Source organism: Quercus robur, chromosome 7, assembly GCF_932294415.1.
Source record: "Quercus robur chromosome 7, dhQueRobu3.1, whole genome shotgun sequence".
NCBI classification, from domain to species: Eukaryota; Viridiplantae; Streptophyta; class Magnoliopsida; order Fagales; family Fagaceae; genus Quercus; species Quercus robur.
In genome coordinates this window covers 45,028,573-45,049,192 of record NC_065540.1, presented here as the reverse complement: position 1 = coordinate 45,049,192, position 20,620 = coordinate 45,028,573, and the positions used below count along the sequence as shown (strand labels likewise).

The 20,620-nt window shown below is 33.3% G+C and overlaps 1 protein-coding gene and 2 pseudogenes across 1 annotated transcript; all 3 read right to left on the bottom strand.

Moving 5' to 3' along the window:
• Positions 1-571: 571 nt before the first annotated feature.
• Positions 572-3,388, bottom strand: LOC126691490 (glucan endo-1,3-beta-glucosidase, basic isoform-like; annotated as a pseudogene).
• A 1,282-nt stretch (positions 3,389-4,670) lies between these two features.
• On the bottom strand, positions 4,671-7,498 carry LOC126693620 (glucan endo-1,3-beta-glucosidase, basic isoform-like). The gene is made up of 2 exons (XM_050389663.1): positions 7,331-7,498; positions 4,671-5,832 (listed from the first exon to the last, which is right to left on the bottom strand). The coding sequence occupies exons 1-2, from the start codon at positions 7,422-7,424 to the stop codon at positions 4,889-4,891; spliced, it is 1,038 nt and encodes a 345-aa protein (XP_050245620.1). The 5' UTR covers positions 7,425-7,498; the 3' UTR covers positions 4,671-4,888.
• Positions 7,499-17,110: 9,612 nt separating this feature from the next.
• On the bottom strand, positions 17,111-20,180 carry LOC126691489 (guanine nucleotide-binding protein-like NSN1; annotated as a pseudogene).
• Between the last annotated feature and the right edge of the window lie 440 nt (positions 20,181-20,620).

Sequence of the window (20,620 nt, the reverse complement as noted above, 5' to 3'; positions counted from 1 at the left end):
AACCCATAATTCATCTAATAAACATCTAATGTGGGATTCGACACACATGCACAATACAAACTCAAATAAACAAATCCAATCAAATTCATTTTTTTTTTAAACGTTCTTATGACAAATCACGTGAAAACATTTTCTACCATGGAAGAGAAGCACCTTGATTTCTTTGTGGCTGTTTTAAAGTTTTCCATTATGGATTTGAGTTGATAGACTATGCAGGATGCCATAGAATTTTCCAAACAGATTAAGAAACAAAGGCCTTGGTCTTAATATATAAAACTATGAATTTGACAGAATCCTCTTTTTTTTTTTTGACGTTAAGGTGATAGAACTTTAATTCACATATAATTTTGAACATATAAAATAAATGCGGTATTGTACCAAATTAATATGCAAACATACAAAAGAGATTATCATATTTTGATAAGAACAAAATTTTATTAAGACTATTTTCACATCTTGGATGTATACATAGACTTGATTCCCTAGGGACTACAAGTAATTAAGTCTTATTTATAGCTATAATACACATAAAAGCTATCCTTATTCCGAAGTGAACTAGCTAGTGCTATTCTTAACTAAACTTAATTTGGAATTTAAGCTGTTTGTTAGGATAAAAGAGCCCAAGTTTTTCTCATAATCAGGAGTCTTCAGATTCTCATTAAACATGGAAAACATGTAAGTTTCTATAGGCCCATTGGGTCTCTTTGGAGTCCCTCCCTTGACATGCCTAATCAAATTCGAATTGTAAGTGCTTGCATATTCAAAACTTGTTGCCGGTCCCCCTTCAGAAGGCCAACCAGTCTCGGACACAATGATTTTCAAAGACCCCCCCATTTGGCCTTCTCTAATGTTGAGTAAAAGGCATAAAAAATGTTTCGGTATCCATGTTCGCCACCTTGCACTTCAACTAAGGGAGTAGTAGAGAGAGCATACTCAAGACGAATGTTTTGAATATTGCCAATGTAGCTAAAGTATGGATACATGTTAATGAGTAATAGGTACTTATGCTTCACTAAGAAGCCTATGATGGGATCAAGAAGTGATCGGTACTTAGACATGAAGGAGCCTATTGATGGAAGGTAGGACTCTGCAAGGGCAGCTTGATAAATGGGAGTGGAGACTTTAATATTCTTATATCTAAGGTCAGTATTATAAATTGCAGTTTGAATGTTTTCCATGGCCGAGAAATGAAATTGTGCATATGGACCGTTGGGCTCTATTTCGTTGCCAATTGCAATGTATCTGAAATTTTTTTTTTTTTTTTTTGAGAGAGTTTTAACCTATGGCGTCCGCTCCTGATAATAGCTCTTTATTATCAGACCAAGACACCAATCAGTTTTTGGTGTAGGCGGGGATTGAACCCCAGATCTCTTATACAACCATCAGAGACTTTACCAGTTGAGCTAACTGGAACCCACCAATGTATCTGAAATTGACATCTCCATAGTTTTGCACATTGTTTTGGATCCATGTGTTTGCATAGTCTTGGCTTGAAGCAGTGCTTTGAAGCTCTTCATTAGGGACACCAAGCATGAGCTCAATATTGGTGCCTCCAAGGGCTTGAAAAGCACCATAGTTTTGGTCATAGAGTTGATCCTTCCGATGTTATATTGTTTGTACATATTTATAACTTCTCTTGGGGACCGTAAGTTGTTGCCAAGCATTACGTAGCAAACACCTATCTTGGCAGTTGATTAAAATAGAACATGTCAAATTTTGTGTCTTGATCATATTTCCATCATATGCTCACAAAGTACATAATAAATCTATAGTCAATAACTACCTGATTCATATAGTGTTGAAATTTAAATTTATTTATTATAACATATCAAATTATTAATTCAAAATCAAATCTTTTGTTGGATTGTCGGCGATGATAGCAAGCCTCAATACTATAACAAAGACGTTTGCAAAAATTGCAAAATAGTTTGTTGGATTGTTGGTGACGATTATTGTAACAAGAAGAAGACATGTCCTTATTCTTCATTTAGAAGCAATATATGCAAAAGTGGACTGTAAAAATGAAATCGACACAAAAAACTGGATAAGGAGCACTTTGATTGCAAAAAGTCAACTATGGCATTAAAGTCAACGGTCAACCATGCAAAAAGTCAACGATCAAAGTCAACTAGAGCATGTCAATAGAAGTCAACGAAGATGACGTCAACAAGATGACATAAGCAGCTGACGTAAGTAGGTGACTGGATGTTGATGTAAGCTAGGGCTGACATGGCATTGATAACATCACGGGTGACGTTAGCTTGGAGTAGAAGAAGGCGCGTGAGGCGCGCGCTTTCATGCAGATTGCTTGGGCAACATGTGAGGGTGTGTGAAGGCTCCGATGGCTGCAAGACTTCCACAATTGAGTAGATTGGGGCAAGATGATCACAGTGGTACCTGTAAAAGCATAATCGGGCAAGATTCACGGCAGTGACAATAATGGCAGTGGTCCTTGTGGTGTGAGACTCCTCAACGATGGCGATTATAGGTCCAAAACTAGAGACGATGACTGAGAGACGTCGGAGATTCAACGGCAAATGGCTGCGGCGGCGGCTGTGATGGCAAAAGCAACTATAAGTTTGGAGTAACACCAATGAGAGACAAGACTAATAAGAAAAAGTCAGAGTAATGACTCTAATACCATATTAGAAATACTAAATGAATTGTATTGCATTTCACAAGTAATAAAATATACACGATTTCCTTTATATAGGAGGTAAATTGTGCAGTACAGTACAAGTATGTGTGCTATATAAGTAAAATAAGGTGGGCCTATGACCTATAGCCTTTTACAAGTCCTTTTTTTTTTTTTTTTTTTTTTTTTGATTGGAAGCCTTTTACAAGTTAACACGCATATATACACTTATGGTTAAATTTTCATGTATAGTTAGACTTTAACCTTATGTTTGGATTGTGGGAGATGAGGGTAGAGTAGAAGAGAGGAAAATGGAAGATGACTAGAATACAATAAATTTTAGTATATTCGCCACTTTCCTCTCTCCCTTCATCTTTCTCCGTTTCAAACATAGTGTAAAAGTATCATACTACCCTATAGCTTTTTATGAGACATTTTTACCAAATTTATAATGCAGACTCAATTATACCAAATTTATAATTTGAGAGACATTTAATATATATTACCCTCGTATCTGTCATTATCATGCTAAACAAATATCAAGATGATTAAAAATTATTTTCTCTATAAGTTTATAAAATATTCAAAATCATTGTTTTATTATGCTTTATAAACAAACTAAAAACATGACTAGAATTGGATATTAGATTTTTTTTTTTTTACTAAGGTAACATCTAGCATACAATACCCAAGACTAGAGAGTCCATGTTACCAGGTTTTTGGTTTTCTAAGATTATCTCTCATGTCATACATGTTAAATGTTCCAATAATGCTGCATACACAAATATTTCACAATTTTTTTTTTTTTTACAACTTTTGAGGTGATAGGTTATGAATAGTATAATTTCATATAGAAATATAATTGGCATTACTTTATTGTATATTAATCATTACCTGTAACTTAAGCTATTGTGAAATTTTTTGTGATCTCCACTTATCGAAATTGTTCAAGCAATACATAGAATATGCATGGTTTATGAGAATTTATAAAGTGATCTTATAGAGGTTTTACTTTGTAAAAAGGTCTAGGGACAACTTTTGCCACAACTCTTGAGTGGTTGACTGTAGTGGTGGAGAAAAGGTGGTTGATTTATTACCACTCATAGTCGACCACACAACAAGTTGTGGCAAATGGTGTGCTTCCAGAAGAATTATTTTCTTTGACTAGTTTTGATTTGGGAGCCTAATGTATAACGTGCAAAAGGAGTGAGAGAGAGGGAGAGAGAAAGAGGGACTTATTATGTCTAGACTAGCCATCCGCATCACAAACATTAGCATTAAGGACATCGCTGAAGGGATGTTCCCAGTTGAATAAAACTTATCCATTGACAAAAACATAGAAGAGAAACGTAGACTAAGAGCTTGGATTGAAGGCAATTATGCTTCCAACACTATTTATATAGAGAGAGATGCTTGTGCTTGAGATTGAGATTTTTGAATGACTATAGCTAGTCAAGCACTTCATGGAAATGGATTGTTTAATAGTTATATGCCACCACAATTTAACCCGTCAAGCACTCCTTGGAAATTAAGTAACACAAAATTATCTATGGCAACCAAGTGCATCACTTAAAGCTCATCTAATTGTTTGTTATTTTGGACTTCGTCTTTCCCCAAGAAAATGTTAGGCTTCTCTACCTTGTGATTTGAGAATGTTTACATATTGAAATGACATATCTCATCATAACTGGTTGCCTTTCTACGAGGTCATTATGGGTAACAGAAGCTCTAATATTAGTTCTTGTGTGATAGGATTTTAAATTTAAAACATTTACTCTCTGGTGATTGTTCATTCTCATCAAGTCAAGAAGCCAACAAATTTCTTTTTAGCATAGGTAGAATTCCAGATCCCTTATACAATAATAAGAGGTTTTACTAATTGAGTTAATTGTTGGAATTCGCGTACCACTAAATTTTGATTTTGAGATTTTCAATTTGCATATGCTATGATAATAACTAACGTATGCAAATCGTTCATCTTATGTTATACTTTAGCCTCAACCAAGAAAAAAAAAAAACACTAGGCAATCCAACAAGCTCTGAAATAATATTTTGTAGATATTCAATACATCAATGAAACAAAATTATTCTTAATAATATTACATCAGAGATATTGCACTTTTTTATTTCTTGTCTACGAGGTGATTACTTCTTATTTATTGTGAGTTAGCAAAAACTCTTATTATAATAATAATTGTTATGCACCATAATAAGTTGCTCTTATTTCTCGATGCACTTAATAAAGCCTTTTTCTTAACTGAAATTAACTGGGAACTTAAGCTGTTTGTTTGGAGAAAAGAGCCCCCAGTGTTTCTCATATTCTGGAGTCTTGTTGTTCTCATCAAACATGGCAAACAAATAAGTTTCAATAGGCCTTCCGGGCTTCTTTGGTGTCCCTTCCTTTACATGTTGAACCAAATTGGTAATGTAAGTTCTTTCATTATCAAGTGTTGTTGCTGTTCCACCAGCTGAAGGCCAACCACTCTCTGATATAACAATCACCAACGATCCCCCGCCTGCTTTCTCTAAAGCCGAGTAAACAGTGTCAAGAATGGCATCGAAAAGGTTGCGATAACTTAGTGGGGGATCATTCACAACAGGTGAAGGAGCTGTGAAAAGAGCATAGTCAAGACGAATGTCTTTGGTGTTACCAGTGTAACTAAAATATGGGTACAAGTTAACTAGTAATGGGGACCCATTTTTCACTAAGAAGCGAATGACTGGATCAAGAATTGGCCTATAATCGGCTTTGAATGAGCCTTTAGATGGAGGGAAAGAATCTGATGAAAGGACTCCATTGTCAATGGCAGTGGAAACTTTGATTTGGTTTAGTCTAGCCCCAGAAATTGCATTTTGAATGTTTTGCATGGCGGGGACAAGGAACTGTGCAAATGAATCCGAAGGCTTTACTTCGTTTCCAACTGCAATGTATTTGAATCTGACATTTCCAAAGTTTTTCACATTGTTTTGGACCCAAGCATTTGCATTGTTTTGGCTTGAAACAATCTCTTGAAGCTTGTCATTTGGAAGGCCTAGCATGAGCTCAATATTGGAGCCTCCAAGGGCTCGAAGAGCATTTGGGTTTGGATCATAGAGCCTCATTCTTTGGATCTTGTTTTGTCTATAGAGAGCTACAACTTCTGTTGGTGGTGGTAGGTTGTTACCAAGCATTCCATAACAAACACCAACTTGGGCACCTGCATTAGATTAGACAATAAGTCAATGGTTTCACATGCATAAATATGCTTATGCAATTTATCTCAGTCAAGGACTCAGTGCAGGAATGTTATAAATATATTGAAAGTGGAAGATTCATTGGGTTTGTAAGTTGACATAATATAATAATATATTAAAAGTGAAAGATTCATTCGATAATAATAGTGAGGTTAGAGATATTACATATAAGACTTACAAACTAACATGTTACCAATTATTAAAAAAAAAAAAACAAATATTCTTTCATTAAGTTGCTAAAATCTACCAATCACATTAATATGTAAAGTTATTGTAATAAAATATGGACTAGCTTAGCATTTTCTGCAAGATATACTATAGGACTAAGTAATCATGGAAATTTTCATTTGTTCAGCTAATTGTTGCCACTTGCCACAACCATGAATTGGCTATTTTGTCTTCTAACTTCCCAGTTGAATCTTCAAGGAATAACTAGAATTCAACGGAAAGAAAGGAGAAAAATATTTTTGAAAAATTCTTATTCATGAAATTCTGACTTGAATTTTTGTTTATATATTATACGCCTATTTAAAGGCTTAAGAAAACTTATTTTTCAAGTAATATGATTATATTTTGACTAGCAGACCCTTAAAAACACCTAGAATTAAGAAAATAAAATCCTCAGTTCTAAGATAGTGATAATTATGTAAAAATAAAAAAACTAACAAATGATAAACATTAAACCCCATATGTTGTCCTATATCACTTAGTAAAAAGTCCTAGTTCTACACATGATTTTATTGGACTCCTCTCTCCCTTCTTTCTCAACCCATTATTTTGAGAGAGAGAGAGAGAGAGAGAGAGCCAAAACCAAACAAAACAAATGAAAAAAGGTCCCCCACACACGCACACACACACAGAGCTAAATACAGCTAATGGGGTAGTTCTTAATTTAAATATGCTTAGAAGGCTAGTTGTGCTTGTGGCTCATTTAAGAGAAGTAATTTGGTGACTTACTTTTATTAGGTGCCCACTCTAAAGACAACTATTGAGTGGCGCTTAATTAAATGCTATTATTACATTCCAGGCTACTTTTGGTGAGCATGCAACGTGAACGTGCTTCAATTCTAAAAATGGCATGACGACTAAGACCGATTTGTGGAGATTGGACTAAAGTTGGTTCAATCAAGCTTAGCTCAAAGGAAAATCTATTGCCTAGAGGGCAACATTCATTGATTTAGGAGCCCTTCAACATTGGTGGTTTCTACTTTCTACTCCTATAGTTTGAGGGATAGTACTATATGGTGTCTTAATAATTGTACATCCTCTCACAACATGGAACCCACACATACATGTGGGTGCAAGAGGCGAGGCAGTACACTGTGGGAGTGTGACAATATCACAGCTCCTCAACCTTGGGTTAATTAAGACACAAAAGCATTTGATTTGGGCTGTAAAAGACTTTAATTAAATCATGTATCAATATGAGAGGGAGAGAGAGAGAGAGAGAGAGAAAGAGACCTGTTGTGCCTAGGGTAGCCATTAGCAGCCCAAGCACCAGCATTATTGTGGAAATCATGGAAGGGCTTTTATCAGTATGACCTGATTTAGCCATTGAGAAAACTATATATGGAAGGAATAGGAAACAAAAAGCTAAGATAGCCAACTATGCCTTATACCGTTGTTTAGCTGCCCTTTTATAGAGTGAGAGATATAGATGGATGCTTGTACTATATATTTTTTTTGAGTGACTATATCCACATTCTACATTTTTGTTGGTCAAGCACTCTACGTGACCCAAGTTGTACACGAATCAATTTGCATCATTCAAGGCACATCTAACTGCTCATTAATTTGTGGAAATTTCTCCCCATGCCTTTGAAGTTTCTTCAATTTTTCAATGTCCCACTATGTTTGGTTTTATTTGAAACTAGTCTTATTGGTTGCCTTCCTACAGAAATTTACATGTTTATGTGAAGGATGCATGGTGCTTTCAAATTTGATGATATTTGAAATTGATTTATTTAATTTTATAGTTCAGATTAAATATTATAAATCTAAAGGTATATCTATTATGGTGTGAAAATTGTACATTGTTAAATTCAAGAAATAAAATTTAACCATAAAATATATTCTCTCTTTTTACATGAAAGTATATCAAATAAATAGAGATGATCTTGTTCCTACGTTTTACATCAATGCAACATTTAATGGATGGATTGTGTCTTTCATTTCTACATTCAATCATTTTCCAATTTCATTTGTATCACATGCAAAGTCTGGATCATTTGTAATGCTATTAGATGTAAAAGAACGTTGTTTCTATAGAAACTCATTGTTATCAAGGGAGTACTTCTCCTATAGAAGTGAATAATTGACCATTTGTCAATTGACACACCTCCGACATTCCTAATAGAAACATTTAGGATTTAGGTTCCCACCCCTTCCCCAGCTTAATTTAACAAAAGAATAGTAATGCATTGTCAGTAAGTGGGAAAGCAAAGAGAGGGGAAGAACAAATAAGAACCGCGTCAAGATAATTGTTTAAATGAGTACAAAATAAGTGGGAAAGCAAAGAGAGTGGATACTAATTTCCACCAGGTCCACTGTAGGCTAACTATAGTCATATGGGCCGAAAACCAAATAGTAATTTTTTTTTTTTTTTTGGAGAAAAAGGTAAGGAAAATTTATTACGGTAAATCATTATGCATTATGAAAAAATTTCATTGACCTTCCTTGAAGTTGTTATTATTATTATTATTATTATTATACTCACATTTACTCTAATTTTGAATAAGACACTTACCTCTCCTAAATTACAAACTATTTACACTGACCTCTCTAGATAATTGAAATATATTTTTAAAAAATTTTGAAATAATTTTTAAAAAAAATCTCAAATTTCCTATTAGAAGGGGTATGCAAGTGGAGGGTAAAATATGAAATATAAGATTTTTAAACTCTTTTTCAGTTATTGAGTGGAAGTTAGTATAAATAGTTGACATTTTTAGAGGAGATGAATATTTATTCTAAACTAGAAGAGAGGTAAATGTTAGAACGGAAAACTTGAAAGGAAATCTTTGCAATTTTTCTTATATAATATTCGAATTTTGAGTATCCAAATTAAATCAATGACTGAGCATTTCATACATTACCATCGAATAGATATATATTCTCTACACTGTGTTATCTCATGTTCTAACTCTCGTTTTTCTTTCCTTAAAAAAAAAAAAAAAAATCTCCCATTTTTCTTGCATCAACTAATATTAAAAAAAAGAAAGTGAGAAATATATACATATTATTTTCATATTATGGTAATATAGTCAAATTATTTTTCCTTTCATTTTTCTTCTCTACCAAACAAATAAATGTCATACTCATTCGACATTCTTTCACTTTTGCATTCTTCCTATCCAATATTTAAGATAAAATAACAATCTCTTTTTTCTTCTTCAGTTTTATATCCTTCCTACTTTTGTGCAGTCCCCCTCCATCAAATTGTAGGAGAAAACTTGAAAGTAACAGAGCTATATACGATTAATCTTTGATTTTGGCAGGTTTAAACACAAGAAGAATCAGAGAAGAGCATTATTCCATATCCTAAAATTTGGTACTTCAAGTTTCTGTCGGTCAGCTAGACGATGAAATGAGTCTTTCTACTAAAGATAATTAAACAATCTCTGTCCCAAAAGGTCTTGGCCGGCTTGGATTCATAGCGTACATGTCATGTAATTACTGATGGGAATTTTAGGTTGTAATATTTGCTTTCACAAAGATAAAGCTAAAATGTGTCACTAATGTAACAATCTCTGTCCCACAAGGTCTTGGCTTGGATCACTAATGTAACAATCTCTGTCCCACAAGGTCTTGGCTTGGATTCATAGCGTACATGTCATGTTATTACTGATGGGGATTTTAGGTTGTACTATTTGCTTTCACAAAGATAAAGCTAAAATGTCACTAATGTGAAATGTTCATAGCGTACATGTCATGTAATTACTGATGGGGATTTTAGGTTGTAATATTTGCTTTCACAAAGATAAAGCTAAAATATGTCACTAGTGTGAAATGTGTGGTGGTAAAAAGTTTCGGAATGAAAGACCAACCAAGATTGATAGCAAACTCCCTGCTTTTTATATTTAAATATTAATTAAATAATATTAATTTAATTTTTGATATTATTATTAATAATTAAACTATTTTCTGCTTCTTTTAAAATATAAATTTAATAATTTAGTTTTTGATGTGATAAATGAAAAAGATCTTTTTCAGTTTACTGTAATCACATCCAGCCAGCATATCCAATTTTGCTATAAAAGATTAGTACACAAGTAACGTGTACTAAATAGAAAAAAAAATTATATATATATATATATATATAGAGAGAGAGAGAGAGAGAGAGAGAGAGGCTTATATATACGTAACTTGCGTAAAAAAGAGAAAACCTAAATCTAAATATAAAAAAAATTGATAAATTAGGATAAGCATTGAGTAGAGAACATTAAGTCAATGAGTTTTAGAGGACCTCATACTCAGCAATAAATAATAATAAAAATATAGAGATAAAGTTACTCTTCCATTCACCACCAAGAACAACAAAAGGTCCTTATCTTATCTTATCTCTAAGGCAAAATGCCAAATCCTAGCTTCCAGAAATGAACAAAGGTGTGATTTAAAGAGCATTTGGAAGCTAGTAATCCTTGATGTACTGTAATGTGGAAAATCGAGATTTCAATAGTTGTTTGTGTCCAAACAACATGACCTCTTTCCTTAGAGGCGTGCGATATATAGCTGATTTTATCCAGATTAGTAGACCATGACTTAGAACTTCTGGATTCTTGCCCAACTTTTTGCATAATGCCACATGGTCGCTTCCCCATGTAGAAATAGCAACTCCCTTTTGGTTTTCTGTTTCCTTTTTTGTTTTTTTTGTTTTTGTTTTTTAACATCCCTATATCTCATGGGGAGTAGAATATATGGAGCTGATTTAATTAGTTTGCTGAATCTATAATCAATCCTAGAATTTGAGACTAAAGCTTGGTTGTTATTATTCTTAATATTTTCTTTTTCTTTTTTACGGGGTAATTGTCCTTTCTTTTTCATTTTTTCCCTATGATTTTTAAGTCTTGCTCTCTAACAAAATTAAGGAGAATGAGAAACTTACATAATTTCTTTCTGAACTTTGACTACTATACAATTCAAAGCCATTGTAAGGAGTAACAATAAAATCAATTTTAAGCTTGTAATACCCGAAAAAAAAATAAAATAAAAGGAAGGTTATTTAAGTAAATTTGTTTATGGAGACAATTTTATAATTAATAATTATAAGGGAGTTTTTTAGAAAATAAGGTTGAAACCCTAGCTATATAAGCTTATTAAATCAACGAATATGGAGAGATATTTTGAGAGATGAGACTACCTAAAAGACTGAAGTAAAGAAGGATTGATTACACCTTTGAGGTGATATCTAAGTTTTTAGAGGAAGCATCAGGGAGAAGTTCCTTTTGATATGGCTTTTTGAAGTAAGTAACCTTATCCTAATTAGTTTTATTTTGCGTAATTCTAACTACTAAAAATTGTTTACAGTTGTTATAATTTTATTTCCATTGTATTATTGATTTTAAGTAAAGAATTATCACAAATATATCTGACTACTGAATATATGATGTATTTTATTTAATTGTTTTTTTGCTATATTGATTTTAAGTAAAGAATATAGAAATATCACAAATATATTTGAATATTGAATATATGATTATATATACATATTTGAATAAGATATATTTTTGTTAGAAACTATGATTTGATATATATGATTATGAACAATTTGACTATGAAATGATTCTGATACCCAAACCAATGGGGGTTATTCATTGGTACTCTGATACCCGGTTAATGGGGGTTATTCATTGATATTTTGTTACCCAAACCAATGGGGGTTATTCATTGGTATTCTGATACCCGGTCAATGGGAGTTATTCATTGGTATTCTGATACCCAAACCAATGGGGGTTATTCATTGGTATTCTGATACCCGGTCAATGGGGGTTTGATACCCAAACCAATGGGGGTTATTCATTGGTACTCTGATACCCAGCCAATGGGGGTTATTCATTGGTACTTTGATGCCCAGTCACGGGGATATAGCGTGACCATAGTCATAAGATTGTTAAGAATATGAATTACATTTGAGTATTTGAACTATTTTGAGTCACTAAAACTGCTTATGTGTTTTTGGAACCTATTGTAAGTTATAGCTTTTGATATATGGAAAACTGACTATTTTCTAAACTATCTATGATATATGTGTAAGATTAAAGTATGTGACCTATGTGGAACTTATTATTTTAAGATTATGAAACTTCTTCAGTTATTTTGAAAACACATAGTATACTATAACTTTTGAAAACACATATTACATCTTATACTTTACAAATCTATTGCTTGATAGAATTTATTAGGACTTAGGTCACTTATTGAGTTGTCAACTCACCCCCTTTTTCCACTCCAGTTTCAGATCGTGACGAATACCAAGTTTTGGGAGTTTTGATGTTGTGTTGTGAGCAGGAAAAGAAGCTTAGTGATTTTGGGATTGGATGGTCTTGTAATAGTTTTATATTTATTTGGCCAATTGGCATTATGTACATGAGGTTTGTATTTTGTTCCTATTAAATTATTGGAGATTTATTCATAAAGAAATTGTTGAGGTATTTTGGATTTATTTGATTTTAATTTTTGAGGATAAATTTTAGTTGCTAAGAAGGCCTTGCACACTTGTAGGGTGCTTACTTTATAAGCATGCGGCGGTTGTCATGTGCCTATCTTTGTAGTTGGGTTCGGGGCGTGACAAAGCTTACATCTCACATCTCTGTAATCTGTATCTTGCGGCTCTTGCCCAAGAGAAGAAATATTTGATTTTTCTGTAGTAGTTATGTTCCGAATAAAATTGCTTCAGCTAAGGCTAAAATTATTGATTGGAGGCATGTTACAATTAAAATAATGCAAACCCAAGTGCATATTTCAGTGAGTTCGAAGTCAATCCACAGGGGACTGACACTAATGTAAAAACCTTTATTATTAAGTAGTAAATAAGAATAGTTGTTTGTCTGTTTTCCAACCAAAGATGGAGCAAGATAATATTGAAACTACAATTGAAAATAGAAAAATAAATCTATGAGAAATTAATTGTGAGAAAACATTAGGGATTCAAGGATCCACCTAATATTTTATCATATGAACCTAGATGGTTTTTAACTTAATTAGGGTGGAGAGCCAACTCACCTAATCGGATGATAAAACAATAAAGTACTCAAACAATGTTTAAAGTAGATTGAATGAGTGATTGTGCAAATAAAGTGAGTTTCAACTTATGAAGTCCGCTAAGACACCAATTGGTTTTTTGTATAGGTGGGGATTGAACCCCAAATCTCTTATTCAACCATCAGAGAATTTACCAATTGAGCTAATTAGAACCCACTAGTACTATATATATATATATATATTTCATTATATTTAAATTGATATATTGGATTAATGTATTTAAGCTGATATTTGGGCTTATAAAATATATATGGATTTTGAATTATATGTTAATAAACATAAAAAGAAATAGATACATATATACATAAATAATACATATATGTATATAGCAGTAACTCCAAAAGCAATACACATATATAAATCACTACTAAAATATTTTATTCTCCTAGCCAAACCAAAATGGCATCCGATATGAAATTGACTCTTTTTTTTTTTTTTTGATATTGATCTTTGGGTATAGGGTTTAGAAGAGAAGGGTCATGGGTGGTTGATTTGAAGGGCTAAGTTGATAGAAATTATTGGGTTCAGAGAAGGGCAACCTCCCAACCATACACAATCTGAACCATCTTTCTAAAACTATTAAGAGTGTGAAGAAGGAGAAGCAAAGCCCTTTGATTCAAAATTGACTCTCTTAATACCAATTGCAACAACTTAACTAATGTGGTTATTTGATATAATTGAAGATTGTTAAGAATATCTAAGTTCTTATGCCTTCACTTGTTTAGAAATATAAACTCCAAAAAATAAAATATTGTAAACTCACTATCAAAAAATTGAGTTCAAAACAATCATGGTAAAGAAAATAACTAAGCTTACGTTTAGCAAGTGGTAGTTACTTTACTTTTGAATCATTAAAATCTTTTTAATGATAATTTTTTTTTTGGTTCATTTAATTTTGAATCTTAATATAAACCTAGAATTACAAAGAGTTTGAAATTTTATGGTAAAAAAGTTTCACATAAATGAAATTAAAAAAAGAAGAAAAGACATAACACACACATAGCACGTGCAATAGGGCTAATCACTTATTAGCGAGCTTATTTTCCCCAACTTAATTATGTTCAACTTTTAAAAATCTCATCTTTTTTCTTAGTAATAATTTGTCAAAATCTTACCAAAATGAGTCTCAGTATTTGAAATAATGTTTCCAAAACAAACTTACCCAAAGTTAATACTAATAATAAAAGAGGAGAATAACACGCTTATGTTAGGATTTACAATTTACCTAACGAGCAAAATTCATAGGTTATGTGTGAGTAAGAATGAGTTGAATGTCATTTCACATGATGCGAGCAATTAAATGAGGGGTATTGTTGTATGCAAGATTTTTTCATAATGTCTTTATCAATTAACAATAGAAGATGTACTCTCTTTTTTTCTTCCTCTTATTGTTAACTTTACTTGAAATAGTGGAGGAAACTAAAAATTAATAAATATTGAAGTTGATATTTGGGAGAGATAATTGGTATGCAAGAGATTAAATCCCCGTCTGCCCCATTGTTTGGGAATGGTCATGATAAGGACACCCAAAACAATGTGCAAAATTGGTCTTCACACATTTTTACTTATGATCGGATCTCAAAACAATGTGAAAAATCTCACTCGTTTTTGTCCTTAAATATCCTCCAAGGATTTTGAGTGAAAAATATCAGTGAAAGTGTCATGAGTTTTTGTTGGAAAATACCCTCCAAATTCTTTTTTGAGTGAAAATATCATTATTTTGTTGAAAAATACATTGTAAGGGTTTTTATCGAAAATCTCATGAGTTTTTGTTGGAAAATATCTTCCAAAGGTTTTAGAAAAATTCTCAAAATTTTTTTTTTAAAATTTTTGGATTGGGAATTCACATTACTAATCTATGTAGATAGCATGCAAAATCACATAAATCCAAGGAAAATTGATATAAGCACAACCATTAAATTAAAATAGGAAACATGGGATAATATTGACAAGTTAAGCATGTGAATTCAAAAAAAAGAACATCATGTAAACTCAATCAACCAAGTATGTGAATTTATTAACAAAATAGACACTTCAATTATCTGAGTGGAAAAGAGATTTTGGTAAACATAAGAGTTTTTGTGCAATTTATGAAAGTTTGAGGGTTAAAATAAAATTTATGAAGTTTTGGAGCCCAAAGTGTAAATTTGAAATATTTGGGGGCCAAAGTTTGATTTTTGAAAAATTTGGTTGTTGTGCTGAAGGCATTATTTTCATATTGGGCTTTGTTTATTTATTTTTGAGGCTGTGCTTAAGGTTTTTAGCCGGAAAAGGCTTACTAGGTTGATTGTTTTGAATTTTAATTGTGAACTTTTATTGGTGTGGTAAATTGATTAAGACAATAACAATTTCCAAAAAAATTATTGAAATCTTCTTTTGAAAACTTTTGTAGTCATATTTTAGTACATAATCTTATGTTGCCTAACATAATGCTATTAAGTTGATGTGACATCAGGGTGCTTTAATTAATTTGCCCAGTGGAGGTTTTTCTCTATGAATGCTTAAGTCATTCCAACATCAAGTTGAATAAGAACATGTTATCGCAGATAGTAATCATATTTGAACTTTTAAGAATGATTTCTTACCCTCAATTATACTCATTTTATGATATGACTGCATAGTTATTTATTTACATTAGCAACTGAAGATCCAAATGTATCTTCTAGTCAAGTGGCATTTTATTTTCACTACTGCACAATTGAGACAGCTTTAGAATTTCAAAGGTGATGGTCATCCAATCACTCAAAGTAGACCGGATAGGACCAAAGTGGACGAAAGTGGATCAAAATAAGCCAAATTAGACCAAAGTGGACCGAAATAGAACAATGTAGACCGAAATGGACCGAATAGACAAAAATGGACCTTAAGGATAGAATTGGACCTAAATGGATCGAAGTGGACAGGATTAGACTGAAATGGACCAAATGATACCTAATTGAACTAAAATGGACTTAACTAGACCGAAGTATACCAAATGGACCTAACTGGACTAAAATGGACAAGGTGGACCCAATTGGACAGAAATGAAAGAAATATGAATATTTATTTTTCAAATTCAAGAAGTAAAATGACCCTTTGTGCATGCTATTTTTAAACAGTAACTTTGTTTCTGGAATCCCTTTTGAATGTATGTACTGGTGTCATAGACGCAAAATCCCAAGAAGTTTGCATTAAAAGGGGCAAAATTCTTTGCAATTGGAATGAGTCCGAGGCCAATATCCACCAAGATTTGTATTCTAGTTTCATGGAGTAAACCTCAAGATGGGTTAGTTAAACTCAAAACTGATGGTTCATCTCTTGGAAATCCAAGCAAATTGGGTGGAGGTGGTTTGCTAAGAAGTGGCAATGGTGATTGGATCAAAGGCATTGCCAGATATTCCGGTCACTAACCAGGGTTATGGCTGTGCTCTCCAGGATGGCCTCTTTTTAGCCAAAGACCTTGGAATTTTTAACTTGGACGTAGAGCTGGATGCTTTGATTCATTGATTGTGGTTCATCTCATGAAAAATCTTATGGCCAATCATTCACTAGAACGTTTAGAAGTCCTTCCCTAACAGCCAAATTAAGCAAAGATTATGCAAAGCAAACTACTGTGCAGATGCTCTTGCTAAACTCGGAATTTATGTAATTAGTACTTACGTTTTATCCAATAACCCACTGCTTGTGGTGGAGAATTTGGTAACCCTTTATAAAAAGGGCAGATCCTGTAATAGACTTATAACTATTTAATTTCTATGCGCATTCCTATTTTTAAAATATGCTATGGTTCTTTTCCAGCACCAAAAAAAAAAACAAAAAAAACGAAGAACTTATCTCATCTGCTTCTAATTTTAGCCCTTTGCTTCTTCTGTTGTGTCCATGAGCTAATAAATTATTTTACACTTTGTGGCAGACTTCTTTGGTTAATGTGGCGAGCCTTTAAAGGATAAGTAAACTTGATCCATTTAATGGTATGCGGCACTTAAGTGAAAACTGAAAACCTCAGGGACAGTTGGATGTGATGGTCATTGCACATAATGGTAACTTAGTGCCTCCCTCCTCTAGTAAATCCTCATCAAAATTGAGGGGGCAACTCGAAGGAACTTCCACAGGGTAGAGATCATCAACAGACTTGAGGCTTCCAATGAACGAAGATTCAGTGTCATAAACCTCAACAATGTTAAATTCTTTCCAAAGCTCAGAAACAATCTTGGCCTCTGAAGGCTCTCCTTGATTCCTAATTGGGGGCATAGTGTAATAGGAATCTTACCTACAAAAAGATCAAATTATTAACTTACTTTTTTTCATAAGTAAAACAATAGATAATTAGGGGCATTCTGAGAATCAAACTCAACACCTCTAACACCCAAATTATTAACATCACTTTGCATCTTTATATATTACAATTTGCTTTTCTTGTTATCCCTTTGTTTGTTTGCATATTCCCAGGGCACATAAACCATAAATGCCTAACACATACCCTGATTCCAGTCATGCAGAACAATTCTTGCAGCAGCTTCCACATCCACAACACCACCCTTTTTCAGCTCACCCCTAACAGTAGCCACTTTTTGAAGGAAGTCATCGACCAAGTCAAGGCTAGGGAGCTTGTACAAAGTTACCAACATGCTGGGTGGGCAACGCCTTAGAATCTCCTTCAGTGCACAGATGGGGCAGGGACAGTATAATATCAAAATCCGCTGATATAACTTAATATAATAACACAGAATCCACAAAAATTCTTACTATCCAAAGGACTTCATCCTAAAGAAATATGCACCAGAATTTCTAAATAGATAATTTTTCTTTTTTTGACTTGTAAATAATTTTGTTTGATAATTCAATAGTTGGGGGTGAGGGGATTTGAACCTGGGCGTCTCTGTTAGAAACACTAGGAGGCACCAATTGAGCTTAATAGATAGTGGAGAATACATATTAATAGAATTTGATGTCACTGTAGCTTCCTTAATTAACATTTATTGTCCTTGATTCTATATATGCAATCTCCTTACATACAAAGGCAGTTGGAGGGAGAATGTGAATTAATGAGGGAATAGAATGCTGTATTTCTTTTGCCACATGAAAAGGTACTCAAGCAGAATAGCAAATAAACCAGCACAAGGACAAAGGATGAGTTCACTCACCAGGACCAATCGGATCATCCAACTTCTCAATTCTTTTGCAATTCCGAAGAGTTATAGATGCATCATTTGCTCCAGATCTAAGCATCATAACACCAGGGCAGTAACAATTTTACATCTTGTCTAATTGAACCTCTCGCATAGATCTTGTTAAGCCAGGAGTAGAACCAACATTAACAACATGGGATCTCTTTAAGCTATTAATGAGACTACTCTTACCAACATTAGGCAGGCCAATAACACCAACTGTAATTGATTTCTTGATCTGCCATAAATAACAGAGCACAATTGTTAATATGGCTGGCACTATTACTCAAACTCTAAAACCCAAATTCAAAAATATGGCATAACAAGTACCATTCAGTAGTAAAAAAAAAAGGGTAAAATAATCTTCACCATGGTTCCTAATTGAGAAGCTTTAACATGTGGAATAAAAACACCATTAACACAGGTTTTGAAGGTCATACTTTGAGACCCACTTTGAGAACAAAACTTCCCTAAAGAGAACATTAGGTTTTGGTCAACTAAGCATATATTTGCCTGATGTACACTAGAACAAAAGAAATAAGTATTGCATAAACAATGATCTAACTGACTCATATCAACTGAATAATCATCAACTTTTCTTTCCACTCATCCATAGTATTTAGTTTCCAAACAACTGCACAAAAACTCTTTGTAACAATAACTAACGTCCAACCAAGTAGAGTTAGATATAGCAAGTCAAGCAGACTCCACATGCTATCATATAAACTAATTTGTTCAAAACAATTCAAGGAATACATGTTGCATGCATGCAGATCAAGACAAACACAAGCACAGGTAAAATAAAAAGCATAATGCTATAATACCAATGGGACACGCGTAAGTCATTGTGAATTAAATATATGGTCATTGCTTGGTAGACTTACATCATGGCTTGAGTAATTCTTCAACAAATTAATAAGCGTTTCAGCTCCTATACAATCACTAGTCTGTAGAAGATTGCTTGGTTTTGCTGCCTTTGAGCTTGATTTCCACCCTAATTTTGATCTTTGCCCTTGTGTACTGCACTTAAATGCAACAGCTAGTAATTCTTCCCTAAGATACTTAAGCCACTTCTCAACAGCTTCTCGAGGAACAAGATCTGAGACACGAGTGACAAAGGTAAATAAAACAAGATGGAACCATAAGGACAAGGAAAATAGGTGAGACATCTCTCAGTCATTGCATGTAACATAGTCTATGAACTTAAATGGCAGCCATTATAAGATTAATTGCTGTTTGATTGTGAACATACAGAGCGGACTCAGAGTTATATCTGTCTATTATTAGAATGATGGTCCTCTGATATTTTGGTCATGCCACTCCATTACAAATCTAATCATAATGTGCTTCTTAACTGTTTTCATTTTCTAACTTATCCTAATTTATATGAACATAAGAGTCATTACACAAAAACTAAACGCCTTAAACATGCATGAGAGAGAGAGAGAGAGAGCAAAAGATTACCAATTTTATTCAGAAGCAATACTAGATGCTTATTAGGGCCTGCTTTCATCACCAAATTCTCCATATCAACACAACGAGTACACGAGCATCAAGAACTTCCAAAATGACATCTGGTGCTTCAATGACCTTCACCAACTCCTTGTAAAAAGTCCTATCTGAGTTATCTGTATGAAAATAAGAGATGTTAAAAGTAGCACAAAGATAAGTAGACACAGACAGTAGATCCAATGAAAAAAACCTTCCACCAAGAACACATATTTAAAAAAAAAGAAAAAAAAAAAAGGAAAAAGAATCAACATACCCTGGTTTTTCCCAACTCCAGTGGAAAATTTAGAGCTATCATCATCCTCTAGTAACCCCAGCTTTCTCTTTTGAGCCTGTAGAGTACCACTATGAATTTAAGGATTGAAAGGACGAAGCAAAAGTACAACAAGGTTCATAACTAATCAGTAAACTATCACAATTTAAGTTTCACCCACGAGCAATTGTTAGTCCCCAAAGTTTGAATTGATAACTTTTTTTTTTATAACACAAAATTTTATTAGAATGAAAAACAAACCCAGTACACCGGCGGTGTACTAAAGGAGAAGTACTATCAATTCAAAATACAATGCTCAAACAATTCTAAGAGCAAGAAACAAGGCAGAGAAAGAAAAGCAGCACTCCAATCCAGCAAAGTACGAAGGAAGAAGGCTTTAATTTCAAGGATAGTCCGATCACATCACTGAAAACTTCTGAAATTCTGTTCTTGCCAAGCAGTTAGACAGTGGCCAAAGATTTTCCCCTCTATCTCTCGTAAGATTGTGCTTTCACTTAACAGATGGCCACAGTACAGTCAACAGTGTAGTGTTACAAACTTAGGATCAAAGTAATCGCAAGA

Bases quoted from the DNA above. Each gene is read 5' to 3' on its own strand.
- LOC126693620 (XM_050389663.1), bottom strand. From the start codon at position 7,424: ATGGCTAAATCAGGTCATACTGATAAAAGCCCTTCCATGATTTCCACA. The intron at 5,833-7,330 runs GTCTCTTTCTCT...AATCTAATGCAG, and splicing joins GGCTACCCTAGGCACAACAG to GTGCCCAAGTTGGTGTTTGT.